Source organism: Procambarus clarkii, chromosome 67, assembly GCF_040958095.1.
Source record: "Procambarus clarkii isolate CNS0578487 chromosome 67, FALCON_Pclarkii_2.0, whole genome shotgun sequence".
In the NCBI taxonomy this organism is placed as follows: Eukaryota; Metazoa; Arthropoda; class Malacostraca; order Decapoda; family Cambaridae; genus Procambarus; species Procambarus clarkii.
The window spans coordinates 18,655,835-18,679,804 of NC_091216.1; the positions used below are offsets into that span (position 1 = coordinate 18,655,835).

General features: G+C 36.4%; 1 protein-coding gene across 28 annotated transcripts in view; it reads right to left on the minus strand.

Annotated features, from left to right (window-relative positions):
• Window positions 1-7,515: 7,515 nt before the first annotated feature.
• LOC138349700 (low-density lipoprotein receptor-related protein 2-like) overlaps window positions 7,516-23,970 on the minus strand; it is a 381,514-nt gene continuing 365,059 nt past the window's right edge. For 6 of the 28 annotated variants that reach the window (XM_069310659.1, XM_069310646.1, XM_069310642.1 and 3 more), the window contains 2 exons: window positions 16,249-16,371; window positions 7,522-7,723 (listed from right to left, as the gene is read on the minus strand). In XM_069310659.1, the coding sequence (XP_069166760.1) occupies window positions 7,581-7,723; window positions 16,249-16,371 (266 nt within the window). In that variant the 3' untranslated portion in view covers window positions 7,522-7,580. Of the gene's footprint in view, window positions 7,724-16,248; window positions 16,372-23,970 lie in introns of all 28 variants that reach the window. The other 22 variants (XM_069310662.1, XM_069310648.1, XM_069310636.1 and 19 more) reach the window with 11 other exon arrangements.

Genomic DNA, 23,970 nt, shown 5'->3' on the forward strand with positions numbered 1-23,970 from the left:
TTATCTGGACTTAAAAAGGCTTTTGACAGAGTTCCATATAAGAGGTTGTTCTGGAAACTGGAACATAATGGAGGAGTGACAGGGAGGCTTCTAACTTGGATACTTGGATGAAACTTTCTGCCTTCAGACAAATAAGGGCACTAATCAGAGGCAATGTATCAGACTGGAGATATGTCACAAGAGGAGTACCAGAGGGTTTAGTTCTTGCACTGTTAATGTTCATTGTCTACATAAACACCCTCCGAGAAGGAATTCAGAATTATATGAACATGCTTGCTGCTGATGCTAAGATAATTGGGAAATTATGTGAGGAGCCTATGCTATGCTTTCCAATTTCTGAATTGCTTTTAAATACATGGATGGTGAAATACTAAAGAAATTGTTCACAAACTTTGAGACCAAAGTTGGAATATGCAGCAGTAGTATGATGCCCATATCTAAAGAAGCACATAAACTAGAAAAGGTGCAAAAACATAACTAAATGGCTTCCAGAATTGAAAGACAAATTACTACGGGAAGAGGTTACAGGCAATAAATATGCCAAAACTAGAAGACAGAAGGAAAAGAGGATATTTTATCAATACATACAAAATATTAATGAGAATAAACAGAACTGGTAGGGAAGAATTGCAGAGACCTGAAACTTAAAGAACAAAGGGTTCATAGATTTAAGCTAAGTAAACAAAGTTACTGAAGAAATATTTGAAAGTATTCTTTTGCAAACAGAGTGGTAGATGGTCGGGACAAGTGAAGTGAAAAGGTGGTGGAGGCCAAAACTGTCAGTAGTTTCAAAATTTTATACGACAGAGTGCTGGGAAAACGGGACACCATAAGCGTAGTTCTCATCCTGTAACTACACTTTGGTGGTTACAGTAGTAATAATACAATAGTAGTACAGTAATAATAATACAGTAGTAGTACAGTAATAATAATAATAATACAGTAGTAACAATACAACAGTAACAATATAGTAATAATAATACAGAAATAGTAAAGTAGTAATAACAATACAATAGTCAAAGTAGTAGTAATACAGTAGTAATAATATAGTAGTAGTAGTAAAGAAGTAATAATACAGTAGTGGTAAAGTGGTATTATTACAGTAGTAGTAAAGTAGTAACATTATAATAATAGTAATGTAGAAACAATTCAGCTGCAGCAATAAAGATTTTCATAAGAAAAGATCAGACTAAGTATTAACATCTGTCAAACAAAATGAATCATGTATATTTAAAATCTGATAATTTTACCTAAAAAACAAAACCATAAAGATATTTGTCCAACAATAGTCCACATGAACAAATAAAATAGCTAACACATTTACTTATATATATCTGATCGAAAATTGTATAATATAAAAGTACCCAGCAAAGACCTTCCACTTTAGATTTCACCACAAAAATATGCTTTCCCATAACAGTGCTACATTAGATACTGAATCTAAATCCACTTAGATTTTTAGAACTAGCAGAGGAACTACCAGCATCTCAGTAATAATAATAGGGAGCCGGTCGGCCGAGCGGACAGCACGCTGGACTTGTGATCCTGTGGTCCCGGGTTCAATCCCGGGCGCCAGCGAGAAACAATGGGCAGAGTTTCTTTCACCCTATGCCCCTGTTACCTAGCAGTAAAATAGGTACCTGGGTGTTAGTCAGCTGTCACGGGCTGCTTCCTGGGGGTGGAGGCCTGGTCGACGACCGGGCCGCGGGGACACTATAGCCCCGAAATCTTCTCAAGATAACCCTCAAGAGATCCCATATAAACAAGAATGAACCATTTCATGGTGCTCACACAGGCAACAAGTTGAGGATTCTCAAGCCTGCTGATCTGATGCAATGCCAAGATGATGTAAAACAATTAAAAATGGGTAACTCAACAAATTTCTGGTAATCTCTCTTCACACAATGTCACCAAACCAGCTCCTGTTCATCAAAGTAGCATTATGATTATTCAGACCTGCTCTCCAACCAGAAGGGGTCTATAGAATTTTGGGAATTGTATAAAATGAATTCTTTGGAATGAACATGCATCTGAATATAATTTTTGGAAATGTTTGTAATGTTTAGTAACCATCATAACATCTGCAGCAAGAGGCAGGCAAGGGCTGTTCACCTACCTTGACTTACATATGATGTATGCCAATCATAGCCTTGTTTTGTTGTAGATTAATGTATGTTCTAATGACAGTTTTGTGTATGATATGCCACAATAAGTTTTGTGTAGATGCCACATACTGAACCAAGATAGACAAAGACAATAAGAGACACATTGTAATTGAAAGATTTCAAGATTCTGTTAGTGTTCACTTAAATATTCACATATACAGTATATCATATTGCACATGTTATACCTTCAGCCTTAGCCCATAAACTAATAACAGCAGATATTGGTAAGATAAAACCCAAAGACAGAGAGTGAAGTGTGACCGACATCTTCTAAACAAAGATGATCAAGTGTCATTCAATGCTCAAAACGTGGGCTTCTCACTGAACAATCATCGTGTCTAGCAGTCGAGTGCTTTCTCCTCACATCATACAATAATATTTATATCTACATCAATATTACTCTTCTTTTGTAACATGCAATAATGAGATAATATAAAAGTCACACATGTAACAAAAATCAACACGCAAACAAAACTAAAACTAAAATAAAAACCAAATTCAGAAATAAGAGAGAAAAAATTAACCTGTAAATGGCACAGGTTAATCAGCTATTCAAGATCATGCATAAAATGGCAACAATACAAACCAAGAGGTAACATGGGTAGTTTAACAAAGAATATTGAGGAAAACACAGTTTTACATTGTGGAAAACTATAACTGATAAAAAGAAGGCTGGTTAGATATTTCCTCCATTCAAGTTTTCAGTAATGAAGTGAAGCACTGTATATTCATTTTGGAAATACCCAACATTAACACAAATTCTATTATGAACTTGCAGAAACTTGAGAAAGCATGAAGTACATGCAAAGTAGCAGTGTTCAGAGATTGCTCAATAAAATGAATAACAAAATATTTAATTTTAACAGTCCACCCAAATGACTATCCTTACTGTAATATTTTCAAGAATACTCCTACAACAACATGTTCTCCCATCCTTTTGATTTTACGCCACGTTATATATCATTCACTTAAATTAATTTTGGTACTATAGTTAAAAACTACTTTATATGTTAAAATGAACTCATATTATAAAATGAATTTGAAAAATAAATGAACACTCATCTGAATTGAACAGACAATTACACAAGAAACATTCCCGTGGAATCTAATCACATTTGTTGTAGCCTCATAAACATCAAATAGCTATAGACATAACCGAGTTGTGGAAACAAGACAAATAAAACTAAATTAGTACATTAAGTACACTTATTTTACATTACAATCAACCTGCCAGACAGTTATGGATGCAATTAACATACCCAACAGTTATGAATGCAATTAACAATCCAAACAGCCATGCAAACAAATAACATGCTCAATAGCTATGCACCCACAATTAACATGCCAAACAGCTATGCACCCACAATTAACATGCCAAACAGCTATGCATGCAATTAACACTTTGGCGTCGTGATGACGTTTGCGTAGTCATTAAAACAATACACGCAGTTCGGGGCATGACGTCAATAATTAATTTTTGTGTATTCTTATTAGTAAGTATAAACATTGTGAGTGAAAGAGTTTATAACACTGGGTTGTGTGCTCACGGGCAATTCCAGGCCTACCTTGCGGTGTGATGCAGGTGGCCCGCTGCGCCGGTGAAAGTGTTAAACATGCCCAACAGTTTTCAGTGTCATGTATTCTCATCTAAATGGGAAAACCTTTAGTAATTGTTTGTTTTCTATTACTAAACAATTATTGTCTTTTATTTCACTGCCTGTGGCCTATTCATCTCTCATAATACTCATGTGGGAGTCAAACAGAATTTGTCTACTAAGCATAGATTTACTGTATATATAATTTTTATTGTTAGCTATATTATGTGCCAGCTAGAAGGATCCAGGGCCAATCAAATTATTTAAAGTAATGCACTCTTTCAGAGGCTGCTCCAGCAGACTTTTACAAAAAATTCAAGATACATTAATTTGAGGCAAGATATGGTAACTAGCCTGGTGGTTAACGTTACCTGTTAAATCTTACATTTTCATTATTGGCTAAGACTTCGTAAGTAAACAAAATATTACAGCACACAGTTTTTAAATTAAAAAACTGATCAAGCTTATTATTGCATTTTATAAAGTACTGTAATATGTATTAAAGGTTCCACTGGATTGAGAACAGTGTCTAAGACAATTAAAGTGGATTAAAGTTTCATAATGCAAATTTATTACAAACTAGAGCAAAGGTTACTGTCACCTTATTCCCAAAAATATAAAATTAGGATTTGTTTGTAAGAAAAAGTGAATGTTAGCGCCACTTATTAAATTTTTTAACGATACATATGGTCTTCCAGGATTGCTGATTATTTATTCCTACTTGAATCTAATTTGATAATTCTTCTCATGGGTGATTCATGGCACTTTATACAAGTGCTTGTTTAATGCATTTAAGATTTTTTAATTATTATTTTAAAGCCCAGAATAACTTTATTTCAAATATGATTTTCAAATTTACAAGGATTATAGTACAGTACTTGTACTCTGTATTCTTGATACATTGTATCTGGTTTGAAGTGGTGAATATACTGGAGCTCTGTTATTTAATTCCATGCACGAGAAGCAGCTTGGTCTTAAGAGCTGATGAACTGATAAAAATTCAGACCTTTACTGTTCTTGTAAAACATCTTTCTTTGCAGATAATTGCATTCCTCCTAACATAAGCATGCTCTGTCCATAGGACATGATCATGTATTCAGGAAGAGCAACAAACAGTACAATACTGCAGCGACACAAAAGTGAACATTTTGAAGGGTCCCTGCTTAGCCAAAGTGCTACTGTCACTGGAGAATAATAATCAATCAATCAAGCCCTGAATGACCAACACATGTTTATTCATAAAACGTAAGGCCTTACAGAGAACTCCCAACCCCTTGATATCACAAATGATCACTAAGGAAGTAAATAATTATCAAAAGGAGGCACCAAGACTATGTATCACTATCAGTATCGCAGGATATTCAAAAGGCACTAAATATCACAGAGGATGCCAATACGAGAACAAAAGCAGAAAAGGGGTATGATATGAAAGGTATCAGATTCACCAAGGATTCTATCAAGGGACAAATGTTCCTGAGGGACATTAGGAAAGCAAGACATACGATCATCTTGAAAATTGCTACATTCCACAAAGAGGTGTGGGACTAAGTGGGACAATACAATTAGGGCAATAAGGAGCTATTTTCCTAACTGTATTAAGGTTGCAGAACTGAGAAAGGGAAGAAGGGTAGGGAGGAGAAGTGTGATGCAATGCACGAGCATAAGTCATGTCGGAGAAAGAATTAAGATAGCAAACTCTGCATCTTGTCTCGGGGAAAGATATACCATTGCGATGTTTTAAATTGAGGACGGCTTCCTCAATTTTATAGTGCATGCATGTGTAGGAGAAGGCAGGATGGGTGTAACCACAATTGATGCACTGAGCTTGGGAAGAAAAGCACTCTAAGAATAACCTAAGACTCCACACAAGGGACACAGGGAAACTTTAATAATGCACTTCAAGAGACCATGTCCAACTTTCCAGAATCTATAGCAGTGGTGAGGAGAGGGGATGTACTCCTGAATAGATCAACTAGCACCCACAAGAATTATGGAAGACTGAAGAGACCTACCAACCGACCCTTCCAGTGAGTGGTCCATTGACCCAAACAAGACTACTACGAATGTGCACATTCGCATATACAATGCCCAAAAAGGAGCAGGAGAGGTTATTGAGGCAACCTCTATTGACCCCAGGAAGTCGTGCATGAGCCCCCTCACCATGACAAGGTGACACTCTTGAGGGGACATCACCAAGGAAGCATTCTGGTACACTACCAGTTGGCCTGCTAGGACACCTGTATCAACCCACCACTGACTACAGCATTTGGAAGGGAGGAAGTAGAAGTAACAGATGCCTTTCATATAATTCAAACCTGATCTCTGAGCTATCTCATTCAGGAAAAATGTTGGGCAAATAATGTGGCAAGTGATAATAATAAATCAAGCACCATGATGCCAAATTGTCTCTCATGACCTATGGTAGGTAGGTAGGTCACCAGGTTTACTGCCATCGATTGCAGTACAAGAAAAACGACTGGTACCCAAGCCCATGTTTCTGAAGAACTCTAGACCAACCCTACAGAGAGGCCAGTGATCCCAGTTAAATAATTCATGCCACTGAAATAGGATAAGGAATACCCTATATAGTACACAAATCAATTGGGATGCACCAAGCAAACATGACAGAACAGAAAATGGCAAAACTCCCATTCTGATGCTGGAGACACGTGTCCCTGTGATGGTGTAGGTTCACCGAGCTAGGTTACTTTCCTTCATGACTGATACTGTATCACAGAATAATTAGCCGAGCCTTGAGCACTAGATTCTGAAATGTTGAACAGAGAAATCAAGCCAAACCAATCTGAAAATACAATTCCCATCTGCTGGATGACATGGGACCCAGTCAGGAAGTATATGAGGTAGTCTAGAAATTGAGGCCCTGGAGGTGGTGATGCCTGGTGGTAGTTGGTATGAGTTTCCAAGCAAAGCAGAGCATAAATATTGAGAGCACTTCCTTGGAGGTCATGACTAGATTTATTATTCTTCAGCAACTCCTTAATTACTTAATGACCCTATAGGGACAATTTTCCAAGTTCCCAGTGATATTGGTGTAGTGCATCACCAGCCTGATTGTGTGATCATGATCTATGGATACAACAGTACTAACCTTAGGAAACAACCGAGTGATGTACCTCAGAAATAACCTCATGTAGAAGATTGTACTCGGAACAGAATTTATATTTACATTCAAGGGCAATCTTTTTAAGTTGCAATCAGGATTATATCTACTACTACTACTACAAAGCATTAGTTTAAAGTAAAATATTAACCATGTATTGCAAGCAGTTTAACAAGTAAATTAAAAATAATAAATTAAAAATCATGACATGTCAACTAAAGCACAGTCCTTCAGCCCAATGGAGGATATAAAAAAAGGGGGGGGCAGTATACATGGAAAAAGAGTGACAGGTATCTGACAGGGAAAGCAACATTCAGACTTTGAATAAAATGTTTGATATTACTCTTCTGTTACTAAAGGCATAAATAAGAAGCAGAAGCCTAGTCAAAATAGGCAAGCCAAAGTGTGCTTATACAGGGTACTATACTGTATCTAGGTTAAAATTTTGAAAAATCTGACATTATAGACTATGGTAAAACACAAAACTTGTTTAAACTCTATACCTAGACTTTATAAAATGACAATGCATCTATTGGTGAAATCACCACACAAAATACTGATTAATGGGGTTTTAACTAATGTCTATATAGTACAAAAGCAATGTGATAACACGCTACTATTTAAATGTTAACAACAATTAACAAAGTATGCTAGAAGGAAATATGGGCAGTAAAGAATCACTCAGTAGTGATTAGGAATTTAGAATAGATGGGGAGGGATATTGTACATACTACAGTTGGTCTCATCCAATTGGTCTAGGCAATCTTGAAGCCCATTGCACCTATCTTCCAGAGGGATGCAAGTACCATCGCCACACCGAAACTCGTTATTCGTGCACAAGGCTGAAATTATTGTGTAACCAGGTCAGTAGAGCTCAACAAACTTATATGGTGACCAGTGAGGTAAGTTGGGTAAATATCAGGCATTCCTCCAATTAAGACATTCTAATAATACCTTTTTCCTGACAGGTCACCCCTTGTAAAGTCAAGCTTGTCCTAAAATTGTGAATGTTGGAGATTCAATCATAAAAGCACAAGAAATTCACTAATAAACAAAAAACTAAATAATGTTATTTATGAGTAGAAGCACAAAAATAACTGATAGTCAACACATGAATTAAAAAATAATAAAACACGAGAACCAATTTAAATGTTCTCAAAATTAAATATGTACAACTAATAGTGTTGGCAACTCCACATCCACTTGACATTAGGGCACAACTGAGTGTTTTTCTTGCATTTTTGTCAGCTCTACTACATTAACAAATTAGTATACAAGTTACTACAACAACAAGCAGTTAATCTATTTATAATCTTTACATCAATATATGCAAATTTTAAAGTAAAAATGCATTTACATGCATTCCAAAGAACTACAAAAATGCTAACATTTAAGTTAGATGCTGTTAAATTGGATGGCAAACATAATACCTCACAAACTACAATTAAAATAAGATATTATATGCAAAATTACTGTATATGTACTAAATAACAACTATGTGGAAATAAACACAAGATAATAGAATTAGAATTCCAAGCATTTGTGAGTATGAGCACATTTTTGTCATAAATACAATAGAGAAAAGAAGGACCAAGTACCTGTATCGATTATATACAGAGGCCAAGACCTGAGTGCAGAAAATTGGCCCTCAACTCACACACACATCAGGTCATCTAGCAGGGAGGGGTTAAACAGTACATGAAGCAACCACTCAGAGGATTACTGAATACACAACCATAATTAAATAAAGTCTACTGATTATAAGACATACAAATTTAAATAGTACCAAGCTACTATTTAAATTATTTTACAGCTTTTTAAACATCCAATTTCAAACCTTGATTCGCACAATAATTTTTTAATCAAATAAAAGAATATTGGCAAGTACAGAATAATCAAAATATTAGTGAAGGGCAAGATGAATCACACCATATTATAATTGGTGGAATACATAATTACAAATCGGAGTCATCTGAAATCCTTATTGAACCATTACTTCATGTAAACCTAATGCTTAATTCTCTATGGCAGATGACCTAATATACATTAGTTTAGAGTTGAAGGCAAACCCCTTTCACATAGGTCATGATCTGTGCATTGTATATCTTTTTAGAAAATGTTTCCTCATGTTTTCAATTGTATTCCTTGACAGTGTGCTAATACAAAAGCTCTAGGAACTATTGCTTCATTTCTGGTGTGGTTATTTCTGCATAACTATGTAACATACTTTTGTAGCTTTCTTATATTAATATATTTTACATATATCTATATTATATACAGTATAAAGAATATATTTTATATATTTTTTTGCAGGTAAAGGATAAAACCATGAGGTTGAAAATGGGGAACAGATTCACAGATAATGAAAAGAAAATGTATGAAACACTAAATGAATAGTTCCAAAGTGTGTTCATGCTAAATTAGATTTTCAAAAACCAAATATAATGTCAATTTCAAAGAACACCATGGAATACGTAGAGGTGTCTCGAGACGAAATGAAAAAATAACTTTAGGAGCTAGGAAAAAACAAAGCAGTTGGCCCAAATGGAGAACAGATTCACTCGGATGCATAATCTCATGGAACCTTGGGTTCCGTGAGATTATGCATCCGAGCTAAGCTTTCCACTTCAAATAATATTTTAGGCACTTTTGTACAGGAATCTTAACAGATGTATGGAAAAAGGCAAACAGTTCCAAAGTATAAAAATGCTAGCAAAGAAGATCGTCTAAATAATAGACCTGAATACACTAGGAAATCATAATAGCGTGTCATATTTAAGGTCTTATTGGGTTCGATATCGACGCTCAGTCAGAAATTCTGGGTTTGAACACCGGGCAGGGCAGAAAAGGTTGGGTGCATTTCCTGTCACCTAATGATCCTGTTCACCTAGCCTAAATAGGTACCCAGTAGTTAATCAGCTTGATATGGGGTTGCATCCCTGGGGGAGGGTCAGTAATTTGACCTGGGGTAGAGGGTCAGTAAGTAATTATCAAAAAGAAGGCACCAAACCAGGAAGGCTATGTAGCACCATCAAATGTGCGGAATAATCAGAGGACGCTAAATATCACCATGGATGCCAATACGAGAACAGAAACGCATAAGGCGAACGATATCAAAAGTATCCGATTCACCAAGAATTCTATCGAGGGACAAGTGATCGCGAGGGGTGGTCGGAGAGAGGGGTCAGTAATTTGACCTGGAAGGGGGGAGGAGAAAGAGGCACTTCATATAGGGCTAATGTGTATACACACTGGTAAGTACATACATGCGTATATACTCCCAAGACAATTAATTATTACAGAGAAATAACAATAATGTGATATATCAATGAACAAATCCCCCATTTGTTCAATAAACAAATCTATATGCGTATGGGAACGCCCGGCTCATTAGTTTGCACCCTCATAAAGACTCCTGTGGATTTCTACAATTAATTATTAATCTTATTAAAAAACATTGGCACATAATAGGGATCGAAACAAGTGTCATGGGTAACCCCAACCCATTGAACCATTATATGGTATAAGTAATATAATCTGAGAAAATGCTATTGTGATTTCCTAGGGCATCTGAAGGGAGCTTTTGATGCAGAGCTCCATTACCTTCACCAGAGCGAATGCAGTAATTTGTAAAAACTTGGATCACCTCCAATGATTTTCATCCAGACCCGTGTCGTTGAAAAGCATAATGGTCAAACACTAGACAAAATCATTATAACCAAAATCAAAAAATACCTGGAGAAATTATATAGTAACAGAAAGTATGGTTTTAGAACGGGAAGATCCTGTGTAACAGACCTACTTAGTTTTATGATAAGAAGTCTAATAAAGAAAGAGATCTAGGTGTGGCTCTGGATAGTAGACTGTCACCAGAGGACTACATAAAAAGACATTGTGTGAGAAACAGTTACTATGCTTTCCAAATTCAGAATTGCTTTAAAAAAAACATGGACGATGAAAAATTAAAGAAACTGTTCATGACCTGCGAGATCAAAACTGCAATAGGAAATGGTTATATGGTGCCAGTATTTCAAGAAGCACATACATAAACTGAAAAAGGTGCAAAGATATGCTGCAAAATGACTTCGGAATCTGATAAACAAGAGCTATAAGGAGAGGTAAGTGTTAAATATACCAGAGATAAAAGAAAAAGTTGATATGATCACTACGTACAAGATAGTAACAGGAATCAACAAAATTGACGCGAGGAATTCTTGAAACCTGCAACTTCAAGAACAAGAAGTCATAAATTAAAACGAAGGACACAAAGCTGCCAAAAATAACATTATAAAATTCACTTTTGCAAACATAGTAGATGATTGAAATAATTTAATCGAGATGCCAAAACTGTCACAGTTTCAAAGCATCATACGACAAAGAGTACTGGGAAGAAAGGACACCACGAGCATAGTTGTCATCCAGAAATTGCACATGGGTAATTATATATATACAGTATATTCATATACATGTATGTATAGTACAGTAAATGTTCATAAACACATGATATGCTTACATATACTCTATACATAAACACCTTTTATACAAACATGCATCTATTAAAAAAATACACACATTTAATCTCATGCCATGTGACTATTAAAAATTTGTATAACTAAAGCCATTTTTCTTCTTTAAAAGATTCTGTCATAAAGCTTTTCATTATACTCAGTATCAATCCTGATAATGGTGCTAATGACTTTACCTATCGTATATATTTTATGGTGCAGTTCTGCGAACAGAAAGAAATGGCTATAATACAATTTCAAGAAGTACAGTATCTCGATATGATACACTTAAACTATAAAAATTATACATTAAGTACCTGACCTATGATCATAATCACAAGAGGAAGCTACAGTACAGCAGGCTATAGATCTGACGGTTTGAAAGGCAGAAGCAGCAGTATTATACTACCTATATGTAGCAACTGTGTTAAATTTACTTAAAAGTAGAGTACCATAGCAGCTTTTGAATGTAGTTGCACTATATTATCAAAATCAAATAACTAAGAAGAAGTCAAACAGTTTATGATGTGACTATCACTCTTCATGCCACTTTATAGTTTAATGTTTATATTAATATTTATATTTGTATAATGGTATACTTTTGGAAGCAGTCGATCTTGAAGATGTGTGTTAATCAATGAGACCGAAAGGGTTCAAGTCAAACACCCTGCCGCAAATCTTTATTTTTTAGATTATAATTTACTTGGAAAAATTTACTTTCCAAATTTTATTTTACAAAGTGCCTAAAGCATTTGGTTAAGTCCAACACAGCCTCAGAAACATATGGAAAGAGAATACAAATTAAGAAAACAGCAATATATAGTTCATGTAGGTCTGCCGAGAAGAGTGGGTGCCACCCTTTAAAATGGACAATGAAATCTGGTTCTCCATTCTCAGTTATCAGCTGAGGTTGCAATTGGCAATTGGCTAAGCATTTTTGCTGTCCATTGTCTCATTGCCATAATATCAGTAGCTTAATTTGGTGTTAATGGTCAGGATCTCTGGTTATGATCTAGTTCGGAGACAAGTCTTCGTGATGTAGTGGCAAGACGCTCGCCTGGCATTCCACGAGCGCTTAGTCATGGGTTTGTATCCTGGCCGGGGAGGATTTACTGAGTGCAAATCCTTAACAAGAGCCTCTGTTTAACTTAACAGTAAAATTGGTACTTGGTTGTAAAAACGATTCTTTGTGGGGGTCGTATTCCAGGTACTATAGCATTAAGGACTTGCCCGAAATGCTATGCGTACAGTGACTGTACAAGAATGTAAGAACTCTTGTATATATCTCAAAAAAAAAAAAAAAAAAAAAAAAAAAAAAAAAAAAAGGAAGAAGTTGTATGTAGAAATTATTTGATATTTAATGTTTGAGCATTATCAGGCAACTTGAAAGAGATTATCATCTCTGCTGTATATTAAAAGCATTAAAACTAACAGTTCCCAAGTGAGCACAGAAAAGCATAGACCACATTAGTTTCGTTCAAGGTATAGTACTGTTTTTGGTGCATTGAGAGTTATTCATGAGTATGTTGTTGGTATTCGTACTCTTGTATTAGATTGTCAGTTATATTATCTACTCATCATCACTAGATGGTTCTTGACCATCAATATCAAAATACAGAAACTGACTGATATAGTTGTAACAATAAAAAGATTAAACATAGCAGAAGTACTTCATGTCAAACACTCGTCTAAATATCAAAAGCCAGATCATATCTAGGGTCATTTTTCCTTCGACAAAACAGAGAACTGGCAATCTGAGCTCCATCCACCATCCCAATCAACCAATTAGCATGGAGAACCACATTAGCTTGTCATCTCAACAGATCAACCACTCCTCCTGTCTGCATACCTCTATTGACTATATAATGCTATCTTACAAATATGTATTCACTTCCCCTCTGCCTCTGAGGCTCCATTATGTGTGTAAAACTAACTTTAGTGAGTTACTTTTTCAATTTCTTTCTCAGATGAAGAAAAATTTCAGAAGTATAGAGACGACTTGGGACACAGTCACTGACCCCCTCTCTCACGTCATATTCAATAACACATGTCTATAAAGATGATGACTTCTAATATATATATATATATATATATATATATATATATATATATATATATATATATATATATATATATATATATATATATATATATATATATATATATATATATATTTATATATATATGTATGTATGTATGTATGTATGTATGTATGTATGTATGTGTGTGTGTGTGTGTGTGTGTGTGTGTGTGTGTGTGTGTGTGTGCGCGCGCGCACCATACACACACACATACAGTATATAAATGTTTACATTTACTTTTACTTTATATTTAATTTTAGTGCATAAAATGCAAGTGAAATAACCCAGTTAATACTGCTTTGAAATAGTATACCCGTACTATATTGGTGGATGCAGATGTGAGTCCAACCGTCATATTTTTAATTAACACACACAAAGTTATCTGACAATGGCTTACTTAAAATTTATATAATAAATTATTATATATACTATTATATATATATATATATATATATATTAATTATATATATTATATATATAATATATATATATATATAATATATTTAAACTGATTTCATGGTAAACCATTACAGTACTTCACAATTATTGTGAAACTAGGATTTCTTGACTATGTATTATTTAGCTCTTAAATATATTAATACGAAACATTGTAAATAGGAAAGAATTATCTTTCGTGAATAATACATGAGAAGGTCATGAGACCATTCAGCCATTCAGTATGAATACTAATTCCACCCATCTCTTCTTCCGCTTTCCACTCCTTCAGTGCGGTGGATGTCCCCCAAAACAACTTTTTCTTGAATGCCTACACAAGAACTAATTTTTTAAGGCTCCTTAGACAACTGTTCAATCTACCCTGCTGAAAACAAACTCAAGCTAAGTATTAGACCATAGCATCAGTCAAAGCAAATGGAGTTCTTAGGCCTACTGGGGACCACGAGCCAGAACCAGGCCCCCTCAGACAGGCAAGAGGAGCAATGGCCTATAGAAACCCCCGTGTGGTTGGAAGCATTCTATGCTTCCAACCACAGAAGTACTGTTTGCCAGGCATATTGACCGGGTCAGGCACCCAGAAAGGTAGGCGCCCTTAAACAAACCCAATGTGGCTAAAAAATTGCTACTGAAAACCAAACTGTTAGACAACACTCCCCAGATAAAAAACAAGCAAACGAGCATGACCTCATAACCGTCACTGTGCCGCTGTCTGTGCAGCTCCACCCTTCCAGAAGAGGGGGGGGGGGTAGGGGGAGTCCCAGACCCTCCCCCTTGTACTGGCTATCCACCCCCAGTTCTGAGGCTGGATGTCAAAACTGCAAAAACTGCCAACCAGATGGAGGGAGGGTTGCCAGGAAGCCTCCGAGTCTCACCCAGATAATATTTGTGGCGGTGTAGCAAAAGCCACACCGCCACAAATTCCCGCACCGTGCTGTGGACCTGACGGAAGAACGGACCTCACCGACCCTAGCCGGCCAGGTGAGCACTGGTCACAAAGCCCCAGCCGAGAGACGACATCCGTGAACACATCAAGCACGGACTCTAGTAGATGCCATGGCACTGAACCCTGGAAAAGCTTAAGAGGAAGCCGACAACACACCAGTTGACGCAAGGCCCCCGAATCCAGTGATTGCCCACTGAACCAATGAGCCCCAATGGGAGTTTCCAGGGCCTTTAGGCCGACTGCTAAAGAAAGTCCAGACGAGGTACTGCTAACCTGTTATCACAAAAGTACCAAACAAATAGAATGCTGAACCCCTGCGATGTGTGCAATCACGGGGATATAGAAGAGAACCACCCAAATAATACAAGTAGTCCTACAGCCTAATCAGGCAGACCCCTGCCAGACAAAACAAAACAAAAAGAAAATAAACACCCTGCAAAAGCACAATGTCACCAAGAGGAACAGAACTTGCCATTATGCATATTATAAGACAGCTGAACAGTACCTTGCACCCCTGCCAGTGACGATAATACCTTCTACCCAAGGCCAAACAGTAGTAGCAAAAACCCCAGCTGACCCCAAGGGCGGGCAATCACCAAGCAGCAAAAGAACCCTGCGGAGGTAGACCCCCCAAACAGTTTGTGGAAGGTGACCCCAATCTGCAAGGGCAGTACTTACAGGGCACCTAGGGAAGATGACCTCAGGTGCATGCAGCCACAGTACTTCTGGAATTACACCTGGCTTGCACACCACCACACAGCACAAGATCACCGTGAGGCACAGCGCTGCTCAAAGGATGGAGCCAGAGTTGATCGACCGCCACTCAATACTATAGCCTCAGAACCGAGGTTGGGTAGCCGGCACGTGAAGTCTGGGTTCCCCCCCCTCCCTGGGAAGGGGGTTACTGCACAGACAGCAGCTGTGGTGACGTCATGCTTGTTTTGCTTGTTTTCTGATTGGGGAGGTCTGCTTGCTCGTTTGACTTTCAGGTTGCAATTTTAACCAGCTGTAGTTTGTTTTGGCTGAGAGGGGCCAGGTTCTGGCTCGTGGTCCCTGGTAGGCACAGAACTCCCTCGACTGAATGTTGCCACGGTCTAATATATACACATCAGCCCAGTATAGCTCCGGGGAGCCAATGGGGCTCTCCACAGAAAACATATTGCAGCACTTAAATTTAATCATGTAGCCTATTTGCATATTATTCTTTTTTTGCACAAGGAGCATATATGCAAATCACAGGAGACCTGCCATTTACTAATCACTGACAAATACTTGAAATAAAACTAGAATGTAAAAAGAGTGTAGTAAACAAATGGCTAAATTAGGATGAGATGTATGTAGCATAGGGTTTATTGGGAGTGACAAGGGAGGAGGGGGCTTACGTGGACAATCTTTCTCATCACTGGTGTCCTGACAGTCAGTGGTTCCATCACAATGCTGATCTGCTCGGATGCAGTAGCCATTATTGCAGCGGAAACTCTCTGGAGGACTGCACATGTCCGAGGCTGTCAATAGCAAGCTAGGGGTCATACCCTGACTACAGTTTAATCAGAACAAAGGTTTTCAAGCAATTGAGGATTTGTTAAAGAAATAAATAAAATTCTCAAATAGTCATCCATATTGTCAACACTTAAAAACAAGCAAGTTCCATTGTAACTGGAGTAGACTTACTAATTATGATAGTTAAAACATTATTAATTACACAATCCTCCATGGAAAGTAATGGATATGCTGAAGTGCAAAAAATATAGTGCTTGCTTTATCTTCATTCAAGACTAAGAGGAACCGATTACAACCGATTAAAAAATTACACAGCCTGACGACTTTTGACTTTTTTAACAAAACATACGAGAACTGATATATCATATTAGTTAATGAGAAAATGACAATGAACTTTAGTACAATGTAACAGTAGCTTCAAAACTACAGTATGCATAAATGATGTCTAAAAAACTATGTTTATAAGAATGAAGACATAGGAGACACAATTCATTATATTTTCTACTATGCATATATAATTTCAAAGGAAAAGCAAAATGAATTTAATATCTTATTAACAAATCCATTATTTTTAGAGATTAATGTTCAAGCTAAGGTAATCATTTTTTAAGTGCATGTGTGAGGCAATATTCTGTATGCATTTTGTGTGCAAAAATCAATACACGTCCACTTATGATAACGTTTTAACTGACAGTATATACAAAGCGTTTTCAATACAGTATGGTACTGTAACAAGTTAATATTTCAACAAAACTGAATGAAACTTTGAATATGTAACTAAAAGTGTTATGAATACAGAATATTTGTATATTTAACATAAACACTTTATGCTGTATGGTATAACAATGTAAATATTATAAAAATAAATTTGATAGTCACTGATTACATTGTTTAATAAGCAAGGAAAGGGTTTGTTATTATTAAGCAATTTGAGAATTTCAGTAAGCTAAACAAATTATTTGATAAGATGCTTTTGATTTCCAGATGCTTTTCTTTTCTTTCTTTTCAGAGGAGACTGAAATAAAACAAATGAATTCAAATCTTTAGATATATAAAAAAAAAAAAAAAATAACTTTTATCATTTGAAATATATATATATATAAAAATTGTGGGCCTCTTAAGAAAATAAAAGCATCAGATTACGATGTGCATTTTAGTAGCCAACATAATAAGAGACGGCTTGAAATTTGAGGTAAACAAGATGTGTGTGTATAATTACCTATTGTATTTTATTACAGCAAAAAGAGGAGTGATATCTTTCTCATACAATATTTTTCAATCATCATTAATGTTAAAGAAATGTAATTGTTGAATTTTATTCCTATTACCACTATTTCTGTTGATACTAAACAAAATACTAGGAATGGTTGGATGACTTGCCTGTATTACTAACACTAAATTAATGATTAGGCAACCTTATCTAACCCATAAGAACCCAACTCATCTTCCCAGTGCATGGGGTATAAATTTTAGGAAATTATATAAATCATCATATTTTTTTTCAATACTGTACTCCCATTAACAAAACCAATCTTTAAAAGTAATAATAATGTCTTCTCACAGACATAATAACATAGAATAAAAACACACACTTGTGTATTTGAGAGATTAAGTCCATGAAATTACACTGTCTTACACACTCTCCTTAGCGCTTTGTCAAGGTCTAAGTATGTGGCTAGGACGAGACTTACATCTTAACATCTAATCTTGATTTAGACACCGAGATGCAAGTCTCGTCCTTACCACATACTTAGACCTTGACAAAGCACTAAGGAGAGTGTGACAGATTTGGTGTAATTTCTTTACATAAATCTCACAAATACACACGTGTGGGTTTTTAACCAATCTTTATGATAAGCTAGTAATTATCACTCAGCATGCCAAACTGAGAGCAAAGCCGTAAGGCAAGTGACTTGAAAGTCATTGGATTCACCAAAGGATTCTACAGAGGGACAAGTGACTCAAAGGGACAGCTGGAATCAAAACTTATGATCATTCTGAGAGTGCAAGTATTTATTTTGTTCATTAAGTGTCCATGAGTTAGGCATGTGGTATCAATATGTAGCCTGCCCAGAGCTGTTTTCCACCACCTATTATGGTGGAAGGAGGAAAGCCATGGATAGAGAATACAGAGAATTGTATGAAGTTTGTTGTTCATAATACATTAGCAACTATAATGTCAATGGTTCACGTTTGCATTATGAATGACCAAGTAGAAATTCAAATAAAAAATCTCTTTGTGAGAGATGGGACAGAAATGAATGACCTCATTAGCCCCAGCATTGACTTCATTAGATCTTCATGTGAAAAATATATCTTAACCCTTTCACGTTTATGCCCTTATCAATTTTGGGTGCTACTAGCATCTTGGGGTCAAGCGGAAATTGCTTAGCAATATTTTACTTACAACATATACTGTGAACTTACTATGTATGGTAAAGTGTTAAAATTGGTGTTGTTAGCTAAAAGTTGTACTTGATGAGGGCACTGTATTTTCAAAAATGTAATAAAAGCCAAATAAAATAACAAGGCGAGTTGAAATTAGCCGACATGATTTGAAAATAATGACTACAGTCAACAGAAGGGAAAGGGAATTATCAGGAGAAAATGCCAAACCATTACGACTATATAGCAATTGGAAGGGATCAGGATAAAGATTTGGAATGGGATGGGAGGAAGGAATGGTAGCCCAACCACTTGAATGGTTGGGGATTGAAAGCCAACCTGCATGAAGCGAGACCATCGCTCGACCGTTCAGAGCATGTGGTTGGGCACCATTCCTTTCCTCCGTCCCATCCAAAATCCTTATCCTGTTTCCTTTCAAGTGCTATATAGTCATAATGACTTATAATGTTCTTATAGTTTCCTTCCCCTTCCGATGATGATTGTAGTCGTCATTTTCAAAGTCATGTCGGCTAACGTTAACTCAGTTTATTTTGTTTTTTATTGCATTTTTGAAAATAATCATAATCAATTACAATGCCTTTGCTTAAAAACAATATAAAATTAAACAAACAATGAACATAGTCGTCATCGGAATGGTCTGGCATTTTGAGCAAATGACGACTGTGCCACAAAAATGTTAAACAGTTATTATTACAGTATTTCTACCCCATTTATTGTACAGTTTACAACTGTGCTCTTATTCTGCATATTTGTGTTTTCAAAACTATTTTTAAGTGTTTTATTTCTTTGTCTTCTTGAATCCTTTTAAACGTTCTATGAAGTATCATAAGCTCTCTAATACAGTGGAACCCCTCCCCCCCGATTCGGCGAACCTCGGTTCGGTAAATCTCCAATTAGAACACACACTTTTCAGGCCGGATTTAGTCACCCGATTCGACGAATTCTGGTTCACTGAAGCGGGGGATGTGCGGATTTACTTTGGATAGCAGGACAAAATTCACAAACTGATGGAAAAGTTCTCCCATACACATGCTACCAGGCTAGACAAACTGGGTGTAAACAGTCAGGCTAGACAAATTGGGTGGAGACAGTCAGGCAAGATATTGTCAAGCTAGACATATTGCCAAGCCTGACAGATTGTCAGGCTACAAACTGGATGGTGACAGTTAGGCAAGATAGTCAGTCTAGACATTGTCACAATAGACATACTGTCAGGCTAGACAAACTTACTGCTGGGGAAACAGGCTACAGTTAAAGATTGGGACCAAGTAAATCCTCCCTGGCCAGGATATGAACCCAGGCAAAAGTGCTTGCTAAACACCAGGCGAGTGTGTTACCACTTCGCCACGAGGACTACCTGATGGATAGTGCCTTCCAGCTAATATAACGACTGTGACAAGACACAATCATTACACTAATGATGCCCAAACCCTCACTGCCTTTATTCCTCCCTCAATGCCTCTCTCTCTTCCTCACTGCCTCTATCCCTCCCTCACTGCCTCTATCCCTCTCTCACTTCCTTCTCTCCCTCACTGCTATCTCTCCTTCACTGCCTCCATCCCTGTTTCTATCTTGACCTCCAACTCACTCCCGCTATGCATTCCTCACCCAGGTGGGTAGAGAGTGGTGGGGCCGGCAATGTTTGCTTACAGTTGGTGGCACCCTTCATGACCACTCACACATGAGGTGTTTATAATTACAAATGTTAACTCAAGAGGATTCAATAAAAATACTGTACTCAGTATGCCTTTTCTGAAGATTAAAACATTCAATAGCCATTGAAGCACAAAGTCTACAACATTAGCTCTGGCACATATAGAGTTGAGAATGATGCTGATGCATGAGCAGGGTTAATTTATCTATTTTAACACTAAAAAGTGGTATTCTACTGGTACTTCAGTAATCGAGTAACTATAGTTTTAACAAATTAGTTATCTTGTAGCATTCCATTCTTGGATACTGCATACACTCACCTAGGACACACAAGAACCAAACTTGACCCCAAACAATTTTGTATTTTCTTCACATAATTTGGCTATTATATAATGTAGATTTTAAGTTTACATGTAAAACTATTTGTTCTGTATCAAACTGCATACAGTACTTATTTAATTTCGTAGCATACAACAAGCAGCACAATAGCAACATTGGGAAAATATTTAGTAATGTCAAATATGTTCTGTCATTTCTCATTATCCACCAAGAATATACAACTGACAGATGACCTGCCCCTGCATTTACTCCCTCCATATTAGGTTGCTAGTTACAAGGTCTTGCCCATTTTAACATTGGGATGTGAACAATATGTTAAAACTGCAAATTATCTTCCCCTGCCAGATTGGCTCTACAATATATTCTGCTCCATACCAATGTTGGCCAAGCACTTTAAATAAAATGCAGTGTTCATCCTAAGCATAATCTTTTTATCATCATCCTTTCAAATTCATCTTCCTCACCCTCCTTGGTGTGTAAAAAAAAAAAAAAAAAAAAAAAAAAAAAGAGGAGGCAAAGAGGCAGTTATGACAAAGTAGTAACATCAACATGAACCCATGACCTGCATACTCTCACACTTCCCAATTCCATAATATCCTCACCCGTCCCCCGTTTTTGTTCTTTATAAAGTGAAGACCAATATCCCTGTCAGGTTTAATACAGCCTATACTGTACTGGAGAAACCATCTACTATACAAATAAAACTCTTCTCTCATCTTGATGTTTCTCTACATTGTTGTCATTACTATGTGCTCCCTACTACTACTACTATCTACATAGTACAGTATGAGTGTGTACATGTATATACTGAAGTGCATGTATATATAATGTATGTATATGCATGTATACGTGTGTATATAAATATATAGGTAGAAATATCAAATGTGCAACAATGAACTTCATTAGGTCAAAGTACATGCTTGTTTAGAAAAATTAATATAATGAATATAAAGAATAATGAGAGCTTACAATAAGTGATAGCTTATGCATGCACAGTAATTTTCTGATTGAATATATATTCTTTACTTTTGTACCCCACATATAATTTACGCAGACAAAGACTGGACAGCTATAATCAACAACGGTAAGCAACGTGACGACAATGACGAATAAAAATAATATAAAAGATCCAAGTGACATACAGTATCTGCACGGTAAATGACGAGGACGAAATCCCAAACGTTATTTTTCATGCTACAGGTTTCTGTCATCAGGTTAAAACAACATATTACACTGAAAGACATTATCAAACAATCCACGAAAGCTTCACTTTTCTTTTACACAGCAACTTACGACAATCCAACTCGTCTGAAATATCAGGACAATCAAACTGATTATTGCACCTCATACAAGTGCTGATACAGGTGCCATCACGACAGGTGAACTCACCCGGAGCACAGGTAGGTCGTTGACTCACTAAGAAAGCCAATTATATCAAACTAATTTATAAAATAATTAACAGCTCATACAAATATAATTAGAATGACATAGATATGTTATCCTGAAAACTAACAAAATATCTTAGTAACAATTGTACACAATATCCCAAGACTTTAGCTTTTAAATGTAGCACATGAAAAAATGAAGAAAATAAAATATTCACCCCTGAAATTATTTAAATATAATTTTCTGAACTGGGCCTCAGTTGCTCCCTGAACTCAAACTATGCATTACCTATAAGGCCAACCCACACCACAAAACACACCAGACTCTTGCACCCTCATCCTATTACGTGAAATGAGGAGAGGAGGAGAAAGAAATATCTGTTCACCTCCGAAAGACAGCCTGCTGTGATACACAGAAGAAAAAATATCATTCTCAACATTTCTTGCTAGCAAAACCTTGGATCTACAAAGAAAACCAGTTTTTGTTTAAAACTATTGAAATACTGTACCACTTGCCAATACCTGTGCCCACCACTAGTTAGCACACTACAGCTCTTGTAAATAAACTTGGAGGAGCTGTAAGGCCACTTAAAGTACAGACCGCCCAAAAAAGTTCAGGGAAGTAGGGCTAAATTAGGAGAGAATGAGAGAGGCTGAGAAATTAACCTTTCAGTTCTTTGAGGGACCTATTTTTGAGCTAGCCTCCCCTTTGATGTAAAATGTATGGAAAAGTAGAAACAAACAATATCTACATTGTAACTGATTTCATGCACCGTATAAGTTGACCGTGTGGCAGTCCAGGTGGATCTGTCAACACCAGACCTTGCATCAGCTACTCACAATGGCTGAGGCAGACAACTCCAAGTGTTGACCTTGGATGTCTAGACGATCATTTTTACGCTTACAATGTAAGTTTAATCACTATAGAATTTGTGTTCTATAACTAGATTCATGTACGTACATCTAATTCATAAAAATATGAATTATGTACATGATTAACATTGAAAAGACTATATTTAGGCCTACAATGTATGTATGAATGAATGAATGAATGAATGAATGAATCAAGATAAGCAAATGGCAAATCAACTGGTTCATACAAGGCAACTTTTTTTTTATATCATAGATAAGGCATAAGGAGGTGCTTTTTGTATAGGCCAACAGGTCTTCTGCAGTTCCTTTAAAAATGTTCAAATGATGATTAGTTTATCTGGTATACTTCATTACAACCTTACAGAAACGTGATAACCATATGAACCAGGATACATGTCATGTAATTACAGTGTAGTATAATGGAATTTTATACCATGTCAATTACTGCATTGGTATAGCAACATTTGCAATGGTAACCCACACATGCATAGTAAGGTAATCATGAAATAAGATTTTTTCATGGGTCAGGGAAAGTTCCATTACATCCTATTATATATATATTATTATCAACATCATTGATGTAAAGCCCACATAATAATAGTTTAAATCAATGAATGATGATCACCCCATTAATTACCGCATGACAATAAGCTGATACTGTTAAAGTAGCACAGCCTTGTATTTAGGCAACGAGGCTTAACCACCTAACTGAGCACCCAGAAGTGAGAATTAATACATAGAAGCAAGCAATGCATCCCCAGCAAAAGCATGAGATGCCTAAAAAAAAAAGAAAACCTTGTGCCAACAGTAAAGATGCAGCCCATCCAATGCAAATGCTTCCTGATCGAAGAAAGGAGCCATATACACAGCCTGTTTGAGGATTAAAATGCAAACTCAAAGGAGGCTTCGTTACTTCTTTCACAATCAGATGAAGTCGAGAGGTGCAAT